At 35.2% G+C, this 26,225-nt stretch overlaps 2 protein-coding genes across 7 annotated transcripts in view; one reads left to right on the forward strand and one right to left on the reverse strand.

Annotated features, from left to right (window-relative positions):
* Nucleotides 1-4,435: 4,435 nt before the first annotated feature.
* galca (galactosylceramidase a) lies at nt 4,436-22,501 on the reverse strand. The gene is made up of 17 exons (XM_048206300.1): nt 22,104-22,501; nt 21,936-22,004; nt 21,774-21,837; nt 19,934-20,047; nt 19,688-19,827; nt 19,551-19,589; nt 19,314-19,441; nt 19,054-19,209; nt 18,844-18,968; nt 14,053-14,180; nt 13,858-13,947; nt 13,675-13,764; nt 13,457-13,601; nt 13,194-13,374; nt 10,959-11,122; nt 5,510-5,586; nt 4,436-5,432 (listed from the first exon to the last, which is right to left on the reverse strand). The coding sequence occupies exons 1-17, from the start codon at nt 22,230-22,232 to the stop codon at nt 5,289-5,291; spliced, it is 1,983 nt and encodes a 660-aa protein (XP_048062257.1). The 5' UTR covers nt 22,233-22,501; the 3' UTR covers nt 4,436-5,288.
* Nucleotides 22,502-25,404: 2,903 nt separating this feature from the next.
* The window catches only part of lgals8a (galectin 8a), a 41,951-nt gene continuing 41,130 nt past the window's right edge, over nt 25,405-26,225 (forward strand). For all 6 annotated transcript variants that reach the window (XR_007186988.1, XR_007186989.1, XM_048206306.1 and 3 more), the window contains exons 1-2: nt 25,405-25,565; nt 25,755-25,843. Coding sequence is in view for 4 of the 6 variants with exons in the window: in XM_048206306.1 (XP_048062263.1) it covers nt 25,527-25,565; nt 25,755-25,843 (128 nt within the window). In the remaining 2 variants the exon portion in view is untranslated. The remainder of the gene's footprint in view (nt 25,566-25,754; nt 25,844-26,225) is intronic.

The following is a 26,225-nucleotide window of genomic DNA, read 5'->3' on the forward strand; positions in this document are numbered from 1 at the left end:
TTAATATATTTAAACGAACATTGATTTTTATTAAATACATAGCGATGTGTTATTTATGACATAACCGACACTGATCGGCACGACAGCCATTTTGACAATTTTGTGTGTATTTGACAATTCAAGAACAATAAGTCGTGAAATAGAATTCTATTCGGGATCATATGCTGTCTGAGGCTACGTCCACACGAAGCTGGAGCTTACCCTAAACCGATCTTTTTGTTTCCTCGTCTCAAAAAATATCTGCGTCCACACAAAACCACTGAAACGACTCAAAATGATGTAGTATACATGCCAGACCATTATGTGGCGCTGTAATTCTGCCACAGAGATGCACTTAAAGCAGTGAATAAGACTTGGAGCATGCGCATAAACCTTGCGTGCTGTATACAAACTATAGTAAAGCTTAGAAATAACACTTTATTTTGGCTCAGTAGCTTCTGCAGCACGAACAAAAGCATCTAGAGTCTGCTATTGCTGTTGTTGTTGCTGTTTTGTGCTGTTAGCGGCGTCTGACAAGGGTCGACACATGGGGTGATGACATCATTGTTTCAGAAAATATACAGATAGGCTGTCCACACGAAAACACAAAGACAGTGTTTTCAAATTTATCCACTCTAGGACCCGGTTTCAAAAAATAGCGGTTTCACCTTTCGAAAACGGCGGATCCGTGTGGACGAAACGCCTATCCGATACAAAATTTGTGCGTATTCACAAAAACACGTCTCCGTGTGGACGGGGCCTGAGAAGAGGCTTTCTGTGTGCGTGTTTTGGGTATGTGCCAGACAGCGCAAGTACCATTGATCTGTACACTTTACACTGCCCAGCCTTATTTCAAATCATCAAGCCAATCAGATTTAACTAATGCATCATCGAACCGGTTAGTAGTAAAGTGGTGAAAAGTCAATTTATGATTTTACAAATGAAGGAGTGAAGGATGACGGTCATCATAAGCACTATCTTTCTCAAACAACATTTAACAAATTATTTAAAGGTCCTCTAAGCGATGTCACGTGTTTTTAGGCCAAAACATTTTTTGTCACATACAGCAAACATCTCCTCACTATCCGCTAGCTGCCTGTCCCCTGAACACACTGTAAAAAAACGGTCTCTGTAGTCGCCACAAGCTCCGAAAATGGCAATAAAACCAAACTGGTGCAGCCTGGACCACTTAATCATAATAAACATACTACAGTCCAATAACCGACAAGAATGATTTTAAATGCGCGTTCATGACTGTTTCAGGAAGCACGGATGGGAGGGGAGGAGGAGGCGGAGGGAGGGTCTAGGCTAGCCTCTGTTTTGTTTGACAACACTTCGAACGTCAACAGGAAGTTACTCCGCTCAGGATCGCTTAGAGAACCTTTAAGTTGTTCAGTTTAACTTATCTGCTCTGTGCCGATTCAGACAGAATTATTACGGAGGTAGAAACCACATCAAATGTAGCTGTGTATAAGCGTGTATATACATGCATCTACTCTGAAAGAATTTAAAGGTGATAAAGAGGATACTATTATCGTCGAACAGTGTCAGAAACCAATAGCGCACTGTTACTGAGTTTTTGAAATCTCAGTCGCATGTAGGCGGGCAAGAACAGGACCCCCCCTCCTTTCGAATGTGTGAACGCCTCCTCAAAACCTTCAGATGCCACTGCAGTATTGGAAACCATATGCTGAGTGTTAAATACCATCCGGACATTCGGCTGTATCGTGTTAGTTGGATTCATTATGTCGGACTCACCGTCAGATAACTCATAATCTGCAGTTGTTACTCCTGTCTACGCAAAGGAAAACCTATAGGCTACATCAATTGCTATGCAGAAATGGCGCCTGGGGAGCCCCTCGCTTATGGAAAGTTACTGGATATTCGCGCATAAACTTTTCTACGGCACCTATATGTCTTCGTCACCATAGGAACGTCATGGCAAATTGTTGAATTTGACCCATTTTCTATATATATAGCCTAGAGGGCCACATCCGCGCATGTTAAACATCAACCTCTATTCAAGGAATCATCAAACGGCAGTGATTGACAAGCAACAGAGGGCTTCTTTGATGCATTAAATACGTGATGATTCCGCGTATTATACGGAACGGTTGGCTGATAGTTTTTAAGGCCCTACCTTCTTGCACAGACTTCCCATTGTATATTAATATTATTCGCTTTCAGTAAAGCACCTAATAAACTTTGCATTTTCTTGTGGCTCATCGACTGAAAATGCAATGACAAAGCCGCACAATGTGGCATCAAATAGTCTTTTATCAGTTAGTAAAGACAGTTTCAAGTAATATGAGTGCAAAATTTGACGTCACCGACATAGAACGCAAACAAAATGGCATCGCCCATTATCCAAATATGTAATGCACCTTTAATCAGCAAATAGCATAGCCTACTACTATGGGCTTTCTACTACAGTATTTCAGCCAATGAGACGCTTTTACAACGTTATATGGAAGGCATAGAGTCTTAATACCAGGGGTTCCCTTCTAAGATGTTTAATTGACACCCTCTCATTAGCATCTAATTTTAGTAGGCCTATTGTTTTATTGTAGTATTGTCTTCTATGTTGTTTTATTCTGATTTTTTTTTTTTTTTTTCCTATACTCTGTTCAGCACTTTGATCAGCTTTGCTGTGTTTAAATGTGCTATATAAATACAATTTACTCACTAAGTTCTCTGGGCCCAAGCTCATCTCAGATGGTCTAAAAGACAGTGGAAATGTGTGCTGTGGTCAGATGAATCCACATTTCAGCATGTTTTTGGGAAAAACAGACATTGAGTTCTCCGTCCCAAAGACCAAAGGGACCATCCAGAATTTCATCAGCGACAGGTGCAGCAGCAAACATCTGTCATGGTATGGAGGTGCATCAGTGCAAATGCATGGGTTACTTATTATGTGTGAAGGTACCGTTGACGTAGAGGTGTATATTAGGATTGTACAGAGACATTAACTGCCATCAAGATGACATCCTTCCTGGGAAACAAGACAGTGCCAGGCCAGTGCCAGGTTTTTAGACACTCTACACCATAGAAGGGATGTGCTTGACTGCCTGCCTGCAGTCCAGATCTATCTCATACTGAAAATGTATGGCCCATCATGAAAAGGAGAATCAGACTGTTGAGCAGCTTGTATCATGTGAGACTGGGCAAAAATTCCACTTGCAAAACTGCAACAATTAGTATCCTCATTTCCCAAATGATTAAAAAGTGTGATTAAAAGGAAAGGTGATGTGACAGTGGTAAACATGCCTTTGTCCCAATTGGAGTGTGTTGCAGCCATGAAAAAATCAAAATGTGTTTATATTTACAAAATACTCAGTGAAAAATGGTCAGTGAAAATCATTTCTTTGTACTTTTTAAAGAGAATTAAAATAAAAATAAAAAATCACATAATCTTGATTGTATTGCATTTTACAAAATGTCCCAACTGTTCTTAACTTGGGGTTGAATTTAAAACTGAACTTTACTTAATCCATTTGTGTTACAACTACCTGAATCATTTTTGTTAACATGTAGTTCCCAGCATGCTTTGCAAGGGACTGAATTTTGAGAGGAAATTTAGGGATTCAGAAACTTTTCTAAATGTCTAACATAACTGAACATTAAACACTATCATGTCTTTCCTTTGACTGAAAAAGTTTAACACACTTAGAAAGGTCTGCATTTCCACAATGTTTAAGGAACAGCATTGGCAAGATTTGTCCTTTGTAGGCCTATTTGTAATGTCAAATATTCTTTTATTTATCCATACTATGGAGCCCTTAAAGAGACAATGTGACTGGAAAAATTATGAGATGGAAGGAAAAAATATATTTCAATGCTTTTGCATTCGCTCACAAATGTTTTGCATTCTCCTAAGAAACATTTTCCTCCCTTCTTTTTATTCCCCTTCACCATGTCCCTGTAGTTTTTTTTTTTTCCACCACCATTTTGCACTCTCTCACAAGTGTATTGCTTTCCACCGAGAAACACTGAGTTCACTCGCAAAATGTTTGCATTCCCCTGAGAGATGTAGCGTTTGCTCGCAAAACTTTGAAACTTTGTGTTCGCTCGCAACTTTTGTGTTTTTTGCAAGCGCAACATTTCTCAGGGGAACGCAAACATTTTGCGATGGAACGCAAATGTTTTGCGAGCAAACGCAATGTTTCTCGGGGGACTGCAGACATTTTGGAAGTGAACTCAACCACCTTTTTTTCTCCACCATGTCCATTTAGGGGCTCCGTACTACAAAACATTTACAACAGAAAAATAATTGCCAGAAAAATAATACATTGCTCATGCCTCATGCCAATAACTTATATTAGACAAAACCAAATAACCATTTTTTTAATAAAATTTAAAACATGGTTAAGTGCAAACATTATGTCTAATGCCAAAAACATTTAATGTAAGTGTAATACAGCTTTTATTTCACACAGAGGTAAAGTCGGCATGTGAGTGCTTGTGACATGATAAATGATCATTCATGATCATTCAAGTTTATTAAGAATCATTTAATCATTTTTTAGGTTATGCATGATCCCATCATTCTTTGGTTGACATTAGGTAAAATTACCTACTTTGTCTAGAACATTTATCATCCCTATGCACATTGTCTAGACTGCTCTTGTGTAAACCAGGTCTTTTATCATTTTATGTTTAAACAGTATTGTTTACAATATAGAGTTGTTTCTATTCAAACAAATTTGTTTTCAATTTGAATTCTGCATATAAAGATAAGAAGATTTTTAAAATCATGTAAACCAATTCCATTAATAAGTTCAGACTTTAAACTGGTAGTGCATGCCATTCACTGTCTACTTTGACAAACAGCCCAGTTAATTAGCACAGAATATCCCTTTTTGAAGATCAACATCTCGCACACAGATTCTGCATTTATAAATCCTAAAAATAAAACCAACCATTCCAGTAAAAAAAGGCAAATCACCAAATTAAATAAAATAAGACATTCATCACAGTGTTATTTTTTCACCGAAATAAAGACATTTTGAAGAAACATGGTGAAAGGACCTGGTGTCAATGCAGCAAAATCCTGAATTCACGCCATGTTGTAATTAATGTAATTACAGGATGACAACTTATGTTCACATCCTCAGAATTATACGTTTATATGGCAACATTATCAATGGGAAAATGAATCTGCAGTAGTTAGGTGACAGTGGTCACATGGTACAAGTCAGAGCTCTTTTTGTAATTAAGAGTTCTACAATGACTTGAAGCATTTTCAAGTCAGAATCATAATTACAGTAATTCCGACATGGAGTGAATGCACCTATCAGAGTAAGTGAAAATCAATCTGCATTTACTTCAAAATTATCAAACTGTGCATATTCAAAAGAGAAAGTTCCAAGTGCAGCCCAGCCATTCTTAGGTTCGAGAACAACAGCATTCTTCCACAGTGGATAGCCATTCAGCATCCCTGAGGCAAAATATCCCTGCAGACCAAAAGATGCACATTTAACAAAGACATAATAAATTGTTAAAAGGTTGCACATATGTGTGTAGATGTTACCTTGACACTAAGGGTTAAGGTATACCATACACCTGCCCTTGTTCCTGACAGCCCTTCAGCAAGAACTCTCTTTCCACCTTTAGTGTGAAAAACAAAAGATCAGTCACAATTAGGGCTGTCGATTTAATGCATTAAATTAATAATTTAACACAATAATTTAACGCCCTAGACCTTAGTATATTATCTTACATTTCATATAGTTGATTGGTGACAAACATGATGCAGGACAACAACTCACTGCGTGATGGAGCCTATAACATGCAGTTATATGCCCCTAAAATGCAAGATATCAGGGCAAAAATGCCCCATATGAGTTTTTGTCTCATATATATAGGCCTATGTGATATGATATTATTAAGAAAATATCACACGAGTGCTGTTTTTGTCCTGAATAGCATGAGTGCAATTGATATTTTTATACAACAGTTCAATAAGAAGTAAATGTTGTGATATATTTCACACACAATATTGTCTGTTTTTGTTCATATTTTCCAACAAAAATATTACCTATAAAGCCAGAGCAGAACTGATCTGCATCTCTGAGCAACACACATTGGTGTTTTGTTTCTGAATGAATGCACGTTTTGAGTGAATCAATCAAGTGAACCAATGATTCAATAGCCCATTCATAAAGAAAGCCATTAGGTTTGTTCCATTAGAAGCAGTGCTGCGCAGACCGATTGGTGTATGACATCAAAGTACCGCGAGAGGGATTATAGAGCAGATCGTATGCTTTCGAATTGCTCTTGTGGTACTTTGATGTCATACAATGATTGGTCTGCACAGCGCTGCTTCAAGTCGAACACACTTCCATTCCTAAATTAATTTAATTCCTGAACTCAAACTTGTATGACTTTCTTTTGCGGAACATAAAAGAAGATATTTTGAGGAATGTTGGTATCCATGTTTTGGTCTGTAAATATATCTAAATACTAATTCTTTAAAAAAAAAAAAAACATGGCCATTGAAGCCTTAAAGTTTGTGTGTAATAAATTCTTTGTTGAATCAAATAAAATATTTATTTCTAAAGCTACCTCTTGTAATGTCTATACTTGCTATGTAAATGCTTTTCTCATTTAACACAATAATGATCTTTTAGGGGCAATTTCTCAGCCAAATTTGATGTGAGATCATAGAAATCATTGGCACCGATGTGTTGTGCGATATTCTTCATAGTCATATCCAGTGTTGGGGAAAGTTACTTTTACAAGTAATGCATTAAAATATTGCATTACTCCCTAAAATGTATGGAAATGCAAATTCACCTGTACAGTAGAGGGCACAGCTCAGACAAGAAAGTTAAGCAATCTTCAACAATAAAGACAAAAAATGAAACACAAATGTGATGTTTATCTAATTAAATTTTTGCTTATTAGTATAGTTGAATTGGACCATCGAAGGTCAGCAGCAAAGACATTGGTTAATAAAGTAAGATTAAGTACATAAAGTTTGATTTCTGTTTTTATTCATTTTCAAAATACTGACTCTTTTTGTGCAAATGAGACAAGTAAATGCATGTTCACATTTAGTCTACAGGGAGTGCAGAATTATTAGGCAAGTTGATTTTCTGATCATATTTTTTTCCCAAGCACATTTTACCAATTCCAATCCACATCAATCTTAATAACTACTATTAATATTGTTTTTAATCATTTATAAGTGATATATAATTGTTCATGAAGGCTGGAAATGAAAAATGCCTTATATTCAGGTGTGCAGAATTATTAGGCAAGTTTTCTTTTACAGGCAAAATGAGCCAAAAAAGAGATTTAACTCAGACTGAAAAGTCAAAAATTATTAAATACTCATGAGAAGGACGCAATACTAATGCAATACTAGAAATTGCAAAGTTAAAGCATGACCAAGGGACAGCAAAATGCTCATTGGGTCAGCGGGGTCAGACAAAAACAGGTGGAAAAGAAAAGACACATGTTAACTGCAAAATAATTAAGAATTAAGGTGAAGAATTAAGTGTGAAACCATCAGGAACCCTTTAGTCTCCAGCGCCACCATTTTCCAGAGCTGCAACCTACCTGGAGTCTCCAGAAGTGCAAGGTGTTAGGATCTCAGAGACTTAGGTTAGCTAAAGAATCCTAAAAAATGACCTGCACTTGATAAGAATCACAAGCTGAAGTGTTATAAAATACATGAAGACTGGGTTTTAATAGGGCTTATAGACAGACAGCTTGAGAATGACTCCTGATGGACCAGCACCACATCCTCTTGTACCACTGTTTGAAGAATTTATCCAGAATCTGGCAGTAAGGTGTTTGAGTTCACTTTTAGTCCATCTCTTATCCTGAAATGTCTGTCTTGCAGAGATGGACTAAAAATGATCTTCCAAAACTTACTGCCAGATTCTGGAAGATAAATTCTTCAAACAGTGGTACAAGAGGATGTGGTGCTGGTCCTTCAGGAGTCACTCTCAAGCTGTCGGTTTATAAGGCCTATAAAAACCCAGTCTTCATGTATTTTATAACACTTCAGCTTGTGATTCTTATCAAGTGCGGGTCATTTTTTAGGATTCTTTAGCTAACCTAAGTCTCTGAGATCCTGAGACCTTGCACTTCTGGAGACTCCAGGTAGGTTGCAGTTCTGGAAAATGGTGGCGCTGGAGACTAAAGGGTTCCTGATGGTTTCACACATAATTCTTAATTATTTTGCAGTTAACATGTGTCTTTTCTTTTCCACCTGTTTTTGTCTGACCCCGCTGACCCAATGAGCATTTTGCTGTCCCTTGGTCATGCTTTAACTTTGCAATTTCTAGTATTGCATTAGTATTGCGTCCTTCTCATGAGTATTTAATAATTTTTGACTTTTCAGTCTGAGTTAAATCTCTTTTTTGGCTCATTTTGCCTGTAAAAGAAAACTTGCCTAATAATTCTGCACACCTGAATATAAGGCATTTTTCATTTCCAGCCTTCATGAACAATTATATATCACTTATAAATGATTAAAAACAATATTAATAGTAGTTATTAAGATTGATGTGGATTGGAATTGGTAAAATGTGCTTGGGAAAAAAATATGATCAGAAAATCAACTTGCCTAATAATTCTGCACTCCCTGTAGAACTACAATAAACACCATGTTTACACACAGCTCACACAACGCCTTCTGCACTTACTCTCAATTTCCCTCAACATGTGGACTGGAGAGCTGTCAGTTAATAAATTTGAAAATAAAGTAGCTTGCGTTACTTATTTGAAAATGTAACAGATATTTTCATGTAAATTTAAAAGTAATGCATTACTTTACTAGCTACTTGGAAAAAGGAATCTCATTACGTAACTTGTGTTATCGTGGGGCGGGGGGAGCAATAGTTAACTTACTTGATCATTAAATTTACTTATTTATTTACTAATTTATTTAAAGGTGCCATTGAATGTTTTTTTTACAAGATGTAATATAAATCTAAAGTGTCCCCTGAATGTGTCTGAAGTTTCAGCTCAAAATACCCCATAGATTTTTTTTAATTTATTTTTTTAACTGCCTATTTTGGGGCATCATTAACTATGCACCAATTCAGGCTGCAGCCCCTTTAATTCCTCACGCTCCCTGCCCCCGGAGCTCGCACTTGCTTTAAACAGCATAAACAAAGTTCACACAGCTAATATAACGCTCAAAATGGATCTTTACAAAGTGTTCGTCATGCATGCTGCCTGCATACATCAGATCATGTGAGTATAGTATTTATTTGGATGTTTACATTTGATTCCGAACGAGTTGGAGAGATTTATAAAGAATGAAGTTGTGTTTATGCATTATACAGACTGCAAGTGTTGAAAAAACACTTTCATCAAAAATGAAAATAGCGACGGCTCTTGTCTCCGTGAATACAGTAAGAAACGATGGTAACTTTAACCACATTTAACAGTACATTAGCAACATGCTAACGAAACATTTAGAAAGACAATTTACAAATATCACTAAAAATATCATGATATCATGGATCATGTCAGTTATTATTGCTCCATCTGCCATTTTTTGCTGTTGTTCTTGATTGCTTACCTAGTCTGATGATTCAGCTGTGCACAGATCCAGACGTTAATACTGCCTGCCCTTGCCTAATGCCTTGAACATGAGCTGGCATATGCAAATATTGGGGGCGTACATATTAATGATCCCGACTGTTACGTAACTGTTATGTTGAGATTTGCCTGTTCTTTGGAGGTCTTTTAAACAAATGAGATTTATATAAGGAGGAGGAAACAATGGAGTTTGAGACTCACTGTATGTCATTTCCATGTACTGAACTCTTGTTATTCAACTATGCCAAGGTAAATTCAATTTTCCATTCGATGGCACCTTTAATTATTTACTTCGTTTTTTTATCTTGAGAATTAAGAATGGTTGTCTATCATTGTTCGAGCAAAGATGGAGTTGGTGATGAAGAAAAATGTTGCGTTGCATAGGAAAATTACAATATAGGAGACCGTTTTGAGATGACAGCACAGAATAAAACCACTCATTCCAGCCTCCAACGTTTCTGCCGCTGCCTCATAAGATGCAGTAGTCTAGCACGATGGCTACACATTGTAATGTTGTAAATATGACAACATCTGTATTGCAAACCCCTCCATGTTGCGGTTATTGTTTTTAGTGTATGCCTACCAATGCATCGTCATTGGAATAGAAACAAATGCAGATATTCTGGACAACAAAAGAACACCATGGACATACAAATCAAATCCGAACAGTTGTGATACACAGTGTGGACAGTCATAATTAATTTAGATCAGATTCCAATTGAATACACAAATAATCAGATTTGGGATGACAGTGTTAACACAGCCTTAGGTTATGTTCACAGTGCTCAATTCTGATTTATTGCTCAGATTTTAGTTGTTTTTTTGGGGGGCTTTTTTGGCTGTTCACATTATTTTGGGGCCAATATCAGATTCAAGTGTGAACAGTTCACGATACTGAACTGACCCGCATGCGCAAAAGATGCAGGAAAAAAGGTTTACAAAAGATGTAAACTTGCAGACCATTTACATTCACAGACAGCTATATTACACACCACATGAAAGGTAATATTCGAAAAAGCACAATAGAGGCACTTTATATTAATGTGAAACTAATACATTAATCGGAAAACAAGCCAATTATTGTTTTGATATCGTCAAAGACATCAGCCATCAGACAATAATATCTCTATCGTCGATACTGAGCTACTTCTGACACGACCTGATTTGCAACAGTCACTTTGTCGCATACCATGTAGCAGTTACGCCATGGTGTCGGCTGTAATTTTGATAATCTGGTTTATTTCTAATATTTTTGTTTTGGCTAGTAGAAGTTCTGAATGGCCTGTAACTTTATGCAGTACCTTAAAAATCGGCTGGTGAGTGAAAACTTAATTTCAAACCCGGTTTAGAATGATATAACCAAACATGAACACACTGTATTTAAAATATTTAAAGAAATGGAAACATAAAATTGTTACCTATGTCATTTGTCACTTTATAGGTTCCATTTGCAAAAAGCCAATAAAAGACACCCTTTGCCTCTCTGACGGATTCTCCACCTTGATCAACCCTGGCAGCCAGGAACACACCTCCAGTGACAGGGGTCTCAATTAGGGCCTCACAGGACACAGTGAGGTCTGTCCTAGTTACACAAGAGTGAAGTTTGGATATATTTCATTAATTATGAGGCAGAATTATTCAATCTCACTTACTATAGAACTGTTGAGTAAAACATCTCATAAAATATCTTGAAAAGTGTGTGTTCTAAATAGAAAATATAGAGCCTCGCACACCCAAATCATTCATAGGTGGGGCAGATGAATGTCCAATATAAATTTATAAATCCAAAAGATTACTCAAACTTGCATCATAATTTTATTTGGGTCCCACTTTATATTAAGTGGCCTTAACTACTATGTACTTACATCAAAAAAGTACAATGTACTTATTGGGTTCATATTAAATTGCAAAACACTTGCTGCTATTGAGATGGGATCAACAGTGTAATTATAAATGTAATTACAGAAATGAATTACTGATGTAATTAAATGCAGGTGTTTTTAAAATATAAGTACTATGTAAAAACATGTATGTACACAATAAGTGCATTGTATCAAATGATTAAATGCAAGTACATAGTAGTTAAGGCCACTTAATATAAAGTGGGACCTTTATTTGGAACATTTCGGTCAATTGACCTTCCTCAGGCTTACAACACTCAAAAATCAGTACATTTAAAAACAACTCATTAAGAATCATTAAATTCATTAGCATTGTAGACATCCATTGTAGATATTTATTGTGATATTTTATGTTGTTCCAACTCCCTAAGTCTTTCGCTCATCTTCGAAACTCAAATGAAGAAATTCTTAATAATTTCTGTCCCTCCACTGACAACTTACACATCTACCACATTGACGCTTCAAAAAGTTAATAAAGAGATTGTAATAATCCATATGGATTGAGCGGTTTAGTGTCACTTGACAGGCAAAAACCAACGAGGTTCATTCTCGTGTGTTACGCAGCATGTTTGAGCTTCCACAAGAACCACTGAGGTTTGTTCTCACGTGTCAAGCAGGTTCGGTTGAGCTTCTGTTTATGTTCAATGTTAAATGTGAATAAAAGACTAAATTCAATCTATTCATCATATAAAGTGAACCTGTCTCTACAGAAAATTTGGACTAAACCTCTTAATACATATGGATTAGTTTTATGATCTCTTTATGAACTTTTAGAAGCGTCAAAGTGGTAGTTGCGTAGCTGTCAATGAAGAGTACAGAACTGACTCAGATTTTTTTTAAAAATATCTTCATTTGTGTTCCGAAGATGAATGAAAGTCTTGACACAATTTTCACGATTTGAATTGATTTCTATTCACATGCTTGTGCAATTCTATTCCGATTCGATTAAATTCAATATCGAATTATTTTGGATGTAGTGTATCAGTTACAGTACATGGCAAATTTTCTAGAGGAAAAAAATCTCTCAAACTAATGCTGTAAACTACATATGGGAGTCAGTTGGTACTACTATAATAATATTGAAGGTTAAAATTAACTTATTTATATACAAACACAAATTACACTCAATTATGTTTTTTTTTATAATAAATAAAATTTTGAAATACATAATCATATATCTACTCTAATTCATTTTTTTTTTTTTTTTAATATAAACATTTAAATCGCCGCTGTCATAACTGATTTATTCAAACATGCATTAAATATTGAAGAACATTAAAAATTATAATTTAAAATAATAAAGAGAGTAAAATAATAAATCGATATTGTTTACCCAGCCCTACTTTGGAACGACACAAGGTTGAGTAATTTTGGGTGAACTAATTTTAATGGTATATATTTTTGTAATGCAAATGTCTTGAACAATTTTAAATTCTACAGGATAAACTTCATTTGGGTGCAGAATTGTGCTTTTGTTCTATTTTTGATTAATTTTTAAGAGGTATTTGAACTTTCTTTTCTCATTTTCTTCTATACTGGCTGAGTATTTACCAATTGGAGTTGTGACCATTTTCATTATTAACAGCTGTAAGTTTTTTAATTTACTGATACTTGTATGTTGTAAGCCTGAGGAAGATCAATTGACCATAATGTTACAAATAAAATGTTGCGATGATGCAAGTTTGAGTAAAGTGTGCTCCACCCTTCTTTCGCTGGCTCATCAAAATATCACAGTTCCGAGGACAAACATACCAACTGTAGTCCCCTATGATGCTGATGGTCTGGTCGGCATCTCTAGCCCAGGTGACGGGCCGTTCAGTGATCACCTGCCGTAAGGTAAAGGCGTGTGAGCCATTATCTGTGCTGTTTCTGAAGTACTCAAACACACCGGTTTGATCAGCAAAATACGGAGCCTCAGAAAATGGAGGGTCATCTTGGAATGAAAAGAAATGCTGTTAGGAATTGACAGTTGAGTCAAATCTCAGTTGTTTCCTGTTGACACTAATATTCCTTACCAATTGTGAAGTCATCAGAGTATTTCTTCGGAAACGGGCGGGATTTGGGGGGCTCTGGGTAGAAGCCTCTTTCTCCATTGGTGACTGTTGTGATTGTGTAAACCTCATCAACATCCAGTTTTAGGGTGAAGGAACCATTATGGACCTGTGGAAACAGGACGGTTCCTTTAGTGCCAATTCAATGTTTAGAGACCAAACATGGACTGATTGAAGTATACCTTAATAGGACTCCTCAGCTCAAAGAGTGTATCCTTTTTGGTCTCAAAATCCAATTTTGAGTACCACAGTTTAAGGTCAGTGAGATGTGCCTGAAAAAGTTGAAAGCATAAAACATAAAATTAAGCCTTGAGGTTAAAAAATAAATGAATAGACATATCAAGAACAGACAGAGCTGCACTTACAAAAGAGCCTTTGAGCCGAAATGTGACCATCTGAGGAGAGACTTCAAAGTACGGTAGAGGAGGACGAATGCACTGAGAGTGATTATGTGTCTACAAAAGGAGACAGGAAGGAGTTCATTTTGTGCAGAGGTCAGATAAATGATTCACTAAAACTCGTGACCTTCACAAGACCTAAGAAAATAACTAACCACCCACCATGGTTTCAATAACAATTGTTAGGTTCCCTTTACGGTCTGTTAAAGCCACATAACTTCCTCCACTGGTGAGATTCCCCACCGTCTGTAGATAAAACCAACCTGGCTGTGTAAATTGAGTTGTGTGTGCTACAGGAAAAAGAAATAATATTTTAGTTTGTTTTTAATAAAATAAGCCACCAATTAATTGATCAAACGTATCTCAGGACAGAATAACTCAAATACTAATCAATAAAAGTGCAAAAAAGACCAAAACAGGACCAACAGGGGTCCAATTTGTGTCCTGTTTCAGCACATGTGCACGTCACATGGCTCCATATTTTCTCCAATGAAAAGTGCTTTTTTCACTTGTTTGTATCCATTTAATCACCCACAAAAAAAATAAGTGTCACCTTCACTGGCAAGGTAAAGAAGTATTTCAAGAACTTTACATTATATATCATCAAATGTTTTAGAGAAAATAACAAAAATCTGTGTGTTGCCTCAAGGCAACATTGTACCATAATGGAATCACATAAGGCCATACAGGCATAATGGGTTTGAATACAAATGTATTATATTTGTAAGGAAAAGAGTGAGAATTATCTAAATATATTAGCATTTTCACATGATTTTGTAATGCACTTACAGTTCACATACTATATCTGCATATATTATGATCTGCACATTTTCTATAGCACTTCAAAAAGGTGTAAAACACAGGTACCACTGCCAGTTGATGAGGATGATGATGAGGGGTCATACTGTGATGAGGAAGATGAAATCATAGTGACAATCCGTCAGGGAAAGAGTGAGGGTGAGAGAGAAGATGGAGATGAGGATGAAGATGGATATGATAACTTGATATAATAATGATATGATGGTTTGGTAATACTTGTGTTCCACTATGGTACAATGTTGCCTGAGGGCAACAGCTGGATATAAAACATTACTTTTTATTAAATGTGAAACTTTTAATACATTAAAAACTGGATAAATTTGTTTGTTCAAGTGTCTAGTTAAAGAAATTGATGTTTTCAATAAATATATTTCTTTTGTCTACATGAAAATGCCAAATGTTTAAAATTTTTCCATTGTGGTACAATGTTGCCTCTAGGCAACAAACTTATAAAAAATAAAAAAATTAAAAATGTATGAAAATGTTTATTGATATTGTTAAAGTGTCCAATTTTAAGCAGGAAAAACAATACAAATAATTTTTTCCTCATTGATATCATATTGCGTACCATAGAGGGTTAAAAGAAAAAGAAACAAAATTCAACACTCAAGGAAATAACTGACATTCATCTGCTACAACAACCCATTCTCAGTCCCACAGGCTTACTTGGTGCGTTTGTTCTCGCACATCAAGCATGCATGCTCGGGATTCCTTTTACCATACATGATGTGCGCTATGTATTTGCATTGATGTAAATAAAAGCCTGAATAAAATCTGTTCATAATATAAAGGTGTCTTTAGAAGACTTGGATTAAACTGTTTGATTCATACAGTTTGAATTACTTTTACAATTTCTTTTTAAACTTTTTGGTGGAACTGATTTTCAATAGAGGGACTGAAATCTATCAGGTATCAGTAAGAATATCTTGTGTTTCAAAGATGAAAAAAGTCTAATGGATTTGGAACAACATGAGGGTGAGTAAATAACTTTCATTTTGGGGAGAACATTTCTGTCACCTGATGGTTTTCTTACCATTGTTGCCTTTAGCTTGTTAGTTGGGCTTTATAAGACACTTCATATTCAGTAACATTATCGATTTGACAGCAATGACACTATTAGATGAGAACAACACTTGAATGATGATGACACCACTGTTTTCTGCAGAGCTGCTTTATAGCCGTTTTGACTTTGATGTTTCATAATTGAAAAAAACTGAATCAAACTGAATCAATACTAAACTGACTCAAAGCGAATAACAGCATATTGTCTACTGTAGAGCTGCGTATAGCTGAATTGAACTGATTTCATAATTGAATGAACTTTAAGGCTGAATAATGACACTGATGAAGTTTGCATCACTGGCCGTTATTTTCTTGTTTAATCACAGTGAAGCTGATTTGAAACAAACTGTATTATATAAAGCGCTATATAAATAAAGGTGACTTGTCTCGACTTGAACTATTTCTTAAATAAATTTAAGTTATTTCATTCGACTCATTTATTCCTGTATCTATACAATTCCATCATCTGGAAAAGAACGACAGATGGGAAGTGGCAGTAATTTGGATGCTTGAGAAAGGAAAAAGGTGGATAAGCATCCCTAACTAGTTTTAGATTATGAGAGGCACTTTGGGGAAGTTCTACTCAGAAAGACTGAACAAATTTCGAATCATAAGGTTGTTCTACAAATAATCCTTATGCATCAGTTTGACTGAATGAGCTGTAAAACTTCCTTAACATTCTATTTTCAGATGTCAGGACGTAATGTTTGGTATTTTAATGTGACAAGAATATCTAGAGCTCTTCTAAGAGCTCTTCAGTCGCTGCTTTCTTTCCTCCTGAATATTTTATTTTTTCCCTTTGTATTCCTCTGTAACAGTATGAAAAATTCAACATATTCTGCACATTTGTGGTCTGCTCACCCTATTTAATTTACAATAAATCCCATTAATAATTCACTGGAATGCACTAAGAATCTCTCGTTTTCTCCCCAAATCTTCACGTCTCTTTTCAGGTTTGTTTTCACACATTTGCTTTAAAATGTAATTGTCTCCCCTTTTCACTTCTAATCCTAGTGTTTGCTGGAATGTTTGACAGAAATCACTTTGAAATATTATCACTCAATCTTTCAGTTAATGAACATTTTTGATTAGGGCAGCATACGTTACATAATACAGACATATATAACTACAGTGATATTTAACATGTCCATAATATTGCTACGGAAATAACTGAGCTTGACTTTTTCATGGTCTGTTGTCGTAATTTGTTAATGCTTTTACATTTTTAAATTTCCTTTTTTTACTGTTTGATGGTTGAAGGTTGAATATTGTCATCTCATTGAACCCCGTTTTTTGAAATATACAGTGCTGCTTGAAAGTTTGTGAACCCCTTGCAGAATCTGTGAAAATGTGAATAATTTTAACAAAATAAGAGGGATCATACAATATGCATGTTATTTTTTATTTTGTACTATCCTGAATAAGATATTTTACATATAAAATGTTTACATATGGTCCACAAGGCAAAAAATAGCTGAATTTATAAAAATATTTCACCCCCCGGCTCTTAATGCATCGTGTTTCCTTCTGGAGGATCAGTGAATGTTTGAACCTTTTTTAATAGTTGTGTTTGAGTCCCTCAGTTGTCCTCAGTGTGAAAAGATGGATCTCAAAATCATTCAGTCACTGCTGGAAATGGTTCAAATACACAAAAGATGCTAGAAAACTGAAGAATTTTTAGGACCTGGAGGATTTTTTGAAGAATATTGGGCAGTTTAACTGCTCAGGACAAACAAGCGACTCATGAACAACCATCAAAAACATAAAAACGGTCATGGATCCAGGATCCATAAACTTTTGTAAATAAAAAAAAAAACGACATGCATTTTGTATGATCTCTCTTATTTTGTTAAAATTATTCACATTTTCACAGATTCTGCAAGTGATTCACAAACTTTCAAGCAGCACTGTATATTATATATATATATATATATATATATATATATATATATATATATATATATATATATATATATATACACATATATGTATATGTATATGTGTATATATATATACATATACACAGTACAGTCCAAAAGTTTGGAACCACTAAGATTTTTAATGTTTTTAAAAGAAGTTTCGTCTGCTCACCAAGGCTACATTTATTTAATTAAAAATACAGTAAAAAACAGTAATATTGTGAAATATTATTACAATTTAAAATAACTGTGTACTATTTAAATATATTTGTAATTTATTCCTTTGATGCAAAGCTGAATTTTCAGCATCGTTACTCCAGTCTTCATTGTCACATGATCCTTCAGAAATCATTCTAATATGCTGATCTGCTGCTCAATAAACATTTATGATTATTTTCAATGTTGAAAACAGTTGTGTACTTTTTTTTTTTTTTCAGGATTCCTTGATGAATAGAAAGTTCAAAAGAACAGCATTTATCTGAAATACAAAGCTTCTGTAGCATTATACACTACCGTTCAAAAGTTTGGGGTCAGTAAGAATTTTTATTTTTATTTTTTTGAAAAGAAATTAAAGAAATGAATACTTTTATTCAGCAAGGATGCATTAAATCAATTAAAAGTGGCGGTAAAATCTAATCTAAAAAAGATTAGATTTCAGATAAACACTGTTCTTTTGAACTTTCTATTTATCAAATAATCCTGAAAAAAATATTGTACAGAAATATTTTGTACAATTGTACACATTAAATGTTTCTTGAGCAGCAGATCAGCATATTAGAATGATTTCTGAAGGATCATGTGACACTGAAGACTGGAGTAATGATGCTGAAAATTCAGCTTTGCCATCACAGGAATAAATTACTTTGTGAAATATATTCAAATAGAAAACAGTTATTTTAAATTGTAATAATATTTCACAATATTACTGTTTTTTATTGTATTTTTAATTAAATAAATGTAGCCTTGGTGAGCAGACGAAACTTCTTTTAAAAACATTAAAAATCTTAGTGGTTCCAAACTTTTGGACTGTACTGTATATATATATATATATATATATATATATATATATATACCCAAAATTGGCCAGACTGAAGGTGTTAAAATTCACAACTTATATAGCAGCATGTGTAGGTGAATATTAGAAACATGTTACCAGTCATCCATATCGGAGATTCCACTAAATAATGTCCACTCCAGGGCTCCTCTGCTGTCATCAGCCCATCTCCACCAAAGGACAGATTCTCGTAGTAACTTGCTATCAAATTCCAGGATATAGTCCTAAAAGAAAGCAGTCCATCTCTGAGCACATCAGCATATGAATGTGTATTGCAGAGCTAGCGAAAGGTTTCTGAAAACAGCTCACGAGGTCATTCTGCCGTTCACGTAGTTCTGGTTTAAAATGCGAGCCCAGCATCCGGCACCGATGTCGTCATTGAAGGTGCTGTAATCTTCAGACGACCAAAGCTTCCTCTCCGTCCACAGAGCTTCCTTCACCGTGTTGGTGCCTGGATAGTGGACACTATAAAGACTGTAAATTCTAACTGCACTTTAGTTTACACTAAATAGCTCAGAAAGTTGGTTGATTATATGGGGTTTTAAGGCCAAAGGTACCAAACTGCTCACCCTATCACCTCAATAGCATCATTCAGATACGGATCCTTCAGCATGTCAGCTGCAATGGACCAGTCTCCATCTGCAGCAATGATGCCGATATTTGAAAAACCAGCTCTGTCCAAAATATCTCTCAGCACCTATGTAAATGACAGAAAGACATATTTGGACTGACTGAAATATTGATGATCTTATTGCCAATGTAGTTAGGCTGTTTGGAACTAAAATTACTATTTTTTTTTTTTTTACCTTAATGTATGTTGGATCACATGTTTTTTCATTCCATATCTATATGAAAAAATATATCAAAACGAGTTCAAATAAATGTTCCCTCTAGAAAAGACATCAGTAACAGAAATCATAATTATAAGCTAGAGCATACATACCCCAATGTAATCAATGTCAAGGTTATGATGCTGCTTTGCCCCCCTGATCCATGTAATAATATAGTTGGCAGTAACATTTGGAAAGAAGTAAGGCCATTGGGTTCCATATCCAACCCATCCTGGAAATGCCCAGGGAAGACCTTCAAAATCAAAGCATTGAATCAAATCAAATATCAGCAATCTTCTCTATAATATGTCAGTCCTTATAATATAAATGGCAAATGCAGTACGGAACAAATCGTTTACCAATCAGCTTGATGTCCGGATTTCTTTTCTTGGCTTCTTTCATAAGCCACCATTCATATCCACGGAAAAAGTTCCCTTCATCCTTACTGTGCATGTGAGAGGGTTCTGTCCCATCTGTCAAATAAACAGAAAGAAAAAAGTAAGTAACCTTTACCTGTAGTAATCTAAACTTGGAATCTTAATTGTGTTTCTGGAAAACCTGAATTGCTGATACTGGGCATTGTACAACGGTTTGTTTCAGTCTAAAATGATGTTCTAAGTGTAAAATATTTTTATAATTAAGTGTAAAAACATTTTACATTATATTTGTCAAAGACACCGGACAGAATTTATTTACTATGAGAATTGGCGATTTACAGCAACATGAGAGTCAGTGACCACTGGTGATGCAACAATGTTAAACTGAGCTCAACTTTATGCGATCAGAGCAGAGAAGCTGCAAAGGCTACTACCAATGATCCAACCTCAAGCTGCACGAAGTGTAAATAGCATCTATTAAGACGTGCAAAAAAAAATTACTGCTATGTTCACTTCAGTGTGAATGGCATTTAACACTGTTTGCACTTAGCCTCTGCATTATGTACACTATATACTGTTTTTTAAATAAGAACATTATAATAATAATAATGCATTTTATTTTATATAGTGCCTTTAAAGTGGCAGATACTATTTGTACCTCAGTGTAGTACATTATAAACAAATATGTAATAACAACAACAACAACATATGCAGTATACTGTATATGATTATATTTATTACACCTACATACTGTACATCCTTGAAGTCCCCCAGTATCAACAGCATGGTAACACAATGAGCTGCATGCACTGTGGTCGATGTGGCAGCCCTTCCGATTAATGCGAAGACACCACATTCAGTTTTAATTATGTCTATTAAATAACTGTTAGGCACTTAAATTATACTTTTAGAATATTTTCTGAGTAATTATACATTTAAGTACTGAGTAATATTAATTAACTATACATGTACTAAATATAGGGTAATGAATTGGGTTTGGTTTAGGGTTAGTTGCATGCAATTATGCATAATTTACATGCAAGTACATGTAACATATCTAACAAGGACACTGTTAAAAAAAAAAAAAAAGGTGTTACCAAAACACCTCCTAAGCCGATATGTATCAGAAAAGGGTATATTCAAACTTCATTAATATATTCGGCTGCATTAAGTGCTCCATTGAACTCCACTGTCCTTACTATCCAGCCCACTGCTGCTTTACTGGATGGGCTTCTTTTGTCATTTTGTTTGGCTCAAATAGACATTGGTGGAGTTAATGTAAAAAGCCTTTGCTAACTAGGCAGGCTATTTGCTATTTGCACTTAGTGTAAAAAGATGCTCTGTTTATTAAATAGTATACACATCTTAATAGTTTTTTTTTTTTTTTTTTTTTAAATAAAATTTTAAAATAATTTTTCAGAGTACAACTTTAACATGTCATTTCCTATTTTATGTTTTTTTTTCCATGTTGTATCACATGACTCACATCATATGACTCTGACATGACTCGTACAAACGTTTTTCAAATAAACAGCAAAGTTAAACTATTGTTTTCTATAAAATAATAAAACATTATGCCAAACCTCTTAATAGGGGGTCATTCTTTTAATTAGCCTTTTCTCTTCATTATGATATAAAGACAGTTGTATAACCCTGCCATATTTTACTTTATGCTCCAGTCTGAATTAAATTTAAATCTACCTCATTATAGAAAAGGTGTTTTCAAGTCTTTGAATGTATAAATTCAATTTTTAATGCATTAATGAATGAATTAAAAGATCCGGACAAGACAGACAGACAACAGATAGACACTTTGTATTACCTGTGGTTTGACCGTCGCCTCCTATTTCAACCTTTAAGATGTGAAGTGAAGCTCCAAAGTTGGGCTGAATAAAACCAACCCCACAACATAATGACACATTCAGTTATTCAATACATGTCCATTAATAAATGCCACACATCTGTAGCTCATGTGACCCAATACCTTGAATAAGAAATCCAATATCTGACTCCGATACGGTTCTTCATAGTTGACAAGAAGTCGCGAAGTGGCCTGAAAACAAAAGCGACACTTTGTCAACCGCAACAACTGACACAACTATCGACATGTTCGCAAGCAGCAAACTGAATTTTAAAAGTGAACATAACTTACTCCTCCTCCGCTTAATCCACCTATCCCATCAAATTCTCTCCCTAATCCAATCCGATCATCTATAACATAAAACTGAGCAGAACACCCAAGAATGCAGGAGATTATTAACAGCAGAGTGTAGTTTTGCATGTTTTGATGGATGATTATGAACTGCTACTGAAGTCAGTCATGAGGATGTTTATGATTTGCAGCCACTTCCGTGTCATGTGCTCCGACTGATCTTCAAGTGAAACTCCATTCTTGTCATTGTTCTAGTTTATACAGACATGCATGAGGTAAAACTGAGCTCATTAATTCAAGAACAACGTATGCAAATATCTAACATTATTTCATTTGTATTAAATATTTCAGCATTTCTCACACTCCTAATTTCCTGAAACATAAATATTCCCTACTCGAAAGAAAAAGCGCACCAAACGTCACGTTAAGCATAGAGTCGTGATTGGTCAGTAAGTATACTGCTCTCCGATTAGCCAAATAGTCTCAGCCTGAGACCGCCCACAGTTACGCGAAACTTTTTTTTTTTTTTTTTTTTTTTTTTATTTAATGCCACAAGAACAAAAGGTATTACATATTCACATTATCATAACATTAGCTGCCAGGGGAAAAGGAGAAAAATAAAAAAATAAGGAAATATTACATAAATTTCAGTGCTTTCAGAGCATTACATGTTTTCAGTGCTTTTTTGTTTTGGTTTGTTCCAAAAGATTTACATATAATTTAAAGTCATTTATAAAATGTGAAACATTTGGTTTACATTGAGCCCACTTCTTCTTATGTATATGGTATTTTCCTAATAAAATAAACAAATGTATAATATGTACTGTAGTTCTTTACATTTCAAGTTTTCATTCTCTGTATAAAAAGGTACATCAAATCCACAAATTTCTATCATACAATCAAGTTTTCGTTACGCGAAACTTTGCCCCTCTGAACCTATGCTCTGAACGCATCCTTTTTTCTTTTTTTATTGCAAATAATTTATAGATTAATGAAATGGAATGTATCACAGAATGTATCAATACATCCAAAGTCATCTGAACATATGGAAGAGAAAAAAATAAATTGACAATGACAGTTAAAAGAGAAAGATACATTTAAATAGCTTTTTTTAAGAATAAAGAAAAGAAGGACCAAAACAAAGAAAGAAAAGAGGATAAAACACACACACACACACACACACACACACACACACACACACACACACACCAAAACAAGTATTAATCACGGTACATGAAAGATATCATCATATCTCTTCAAAAAAGAAATACATTTTTTGTTATTAATTATTCTTGGTGATTTGATTAAATGTTCTACTTCATATAATAAATCTATAAAAGTGGGTATTTTCTTAAGAAACCTTTGTTTGTTAAAATAGAATTTTGCCACAATGATAAGAAAGTTAACAGTAGATTCTAAAGATTTGTTTTGGTTTTCAAAAAAGCAAACAACATCCTTAATGTGTAAATTACAGTTCATATTAACTTTAGAAAAGCAATAGGAACTCAAATCTACGGAGCCCCTAAAGGGACATGGTGGTAGAAAAAAAAAAGGGAAGGAAGGAAATTTTACGTGGTGGTGGAAAAAAATTTGGGATGGGAGGAATTTTTTTTTTTCAAATCTTTTGCGTTCCCTCGCAAAGATGTTTTGCGTTCCCTCGCAAAGATTGCGTTCCCTCGCAAAGATGTTTTGCGTTCCCACGCAAAGATGTTTGCGTTCCCTCGCAAAGTTATAATCGTTCCCTTGCTGTGAACTCGGACAAACACTTCCTCTTTAATGTCCCGCTGGCTGGCAGTAGTGTTTCAGTTAGTAACATACGTTAATAATGCACACAAATAATGCGCGGCTCATAGAGTTTGGACTTGTTGGACTCAAAAATGAAGAAATGCAGTCAGTGCTTATGTCAAGCAGTTCAGTTGGCAATATATTCACAGATTCGAGCTTCCCGGATTAGTAACTCGTGAGCTAAACGTTGTTAAAAACACAAATGCTACTTCCAATCATAGTAACCTAGACAACAAGCTACAACAACCCAATTTTCCTCAAATGTGTTTTATAATAAATTGGTCTCTATGAGCAGGCGGCGGAGAGACACGCCTGAAGGGACCGTCTGAAAAGTGCAAAACCCAACACTTAGTTTGATAAAAAAAAAAAATGCATAACGTTTATGATTATTAAAATTAAATAAAATAATATAATAATAACTTAACTGTTATTAGTAAAAATATTAAATAAATTGTAATGCCATCAAATCCAGTAAGCCATTATCATGCAAAAGCTGTTGTATGTAAGCTGTGTACCAACATCATTTGTGTAAAGAAGGCCTTTAAGTGCTACTTGCCAAACTAAGTGTTGTAGTACCTATAACCAGCAGGATAGCAGTGATGTATGAACTGAATTTGGTGCCAGTTTGGTAACAGTGTGTTACAGTGAAGTTATTGAGTATTTTTCGTAATATAAAATGAGCAAAAGGGTTTCGGGTTTTGCACTTTTCAGACGTCCCTTCAGGCGTGTATCTCCGCCGCCTGCTCTTAGAGACCAATTTATTATAAAACACATTTGAGGAAAATTGGGTTGTGGTAGCTTGTTGTCTAGGCTACTATGATTGGAAGTAGCTGCATTTGTGTTTTAACAACGTTTAGCTCACGAGTTATTAATCCGGGAAGCTCGAATCTGTGAATATATTACCAACCGAACTGCTTGACATAAGCACTGACTGCATTCATTTTTAAGTCCAACAAGTTCAAACTCTATGAGCCGCGCATTATTTGTGTGCATTATTAACGTATGTTACTAACTAAAACACTACTGCCAGCCAGCGGGACATTAAAGAGGAAGTGTTTGTCCGAGCTCAGCAAGGGAACGATTATAACTTTGCGAGGGAACGCAAAACATCTTTGCGAGGGAACGCAAAACATCTTTGCGAGGGAACGCAATCTTTGCGAGGGAACGCAAAACATCTTTGCGAGGGAACGCAAAACATCTTTGCGAGGGAACGCAAAAGATTTGAAAAAAAAAAAATCCTCCCATCCCAAATTTTTTTTCCTTCCTTCCCATTTTTTTTTCTACCACCATGTCCCTTTAGGGGCTCCGTACAAATCTTTCCAGAAAAGTGTTGAAACACTTTCTTTTTTACTGAACGCATCCTGCTCAAATCAAATTGGTCACTGGATGCGCTTTGATTGTTCACTGAACGCGTCGCGCTCATATCGCAATTGATTGGTCACTGGATGCGTTGCGATAATATAGCGCATTGATTGGTCACTGAACGCGTCGCGCTCAAATTGCGCTTTGATTGGTCACTGAACGCGTCATTCACACATGCGGAAGTGAAAGTGCAGAATGCGTTTATATTTTCTTCCTCAGTTGGTGATTAACTCGTAAAACAGCATATAAAGAGACTTTCTGAACAGCATCGCCAATATGTCTGTCGCAAGTGCGAAACAAACAGTAATGAATCCAGTAAGCTTTACTCTACGTTTACTTTTTGCTTATGGTTTAACTACGTAGACTAACAAGTTAATTTAGACTTTAACTGTTTATGTTTTTGAAAGCGTAAATGGTTAACTGTATCTTGTAGAATTATTAGGTAGGGAAAACTGAGTCTCATGTGTAAAAAATGTGTCTCATGGTTCCAATTACTGCCTGTAGACGATTCCTTATGCTGGTACCATCCTGGGCGGACTTCAGCCCGGAGAGATGGTGCTCATTCAGGGCAGTGTACCCAGTGATTCCGACAGGTGAGAGCTTAAAAGCCTCGATTTGGCTTCATATTAAAATGTTCCTTTCTTTCCATGTTAAATGTCTCTGCACTCCCTAAACAGAAAGTACTTGAGGTAGTCCTGTAACATTTGAGGTGGAGGGGATAGTTATAATTTATTATTTACACTGTTGTCTTTTTGGTAACCAAGTACAGTAACGTTCAGAAAACTGTAGTAGTGGTAAAAATGTTGGTCATGTTGAAAAATGATGGCACAAACAGTTTGTGGAAATACAAAATTGTAGAATTGTAGATTCAATAATTGTTATATGTTAAGAACAGGAGTAAAACAATAAAATCTATTTATTAAAAAAGTAGCAATAATAAATGATGACAGCATGGTCAATTTCTAAGATATGGTT

The sequence above is a fragment of the Megalobrama amblycephala genome, linkage group LG11, assembly GCF_018812025.1.
Source record: "Megalobrama amblycephala isolate DHTTF-2021 linkage group LG11, ASM1881202v1, whole genome shotgun sequence".
NCBI lineage: Eukaryota > Metazoa > Chordata > Actinopteri > Cypriniformes > Xenocyprididae > Megalobrama > Megalobrama amblycephala.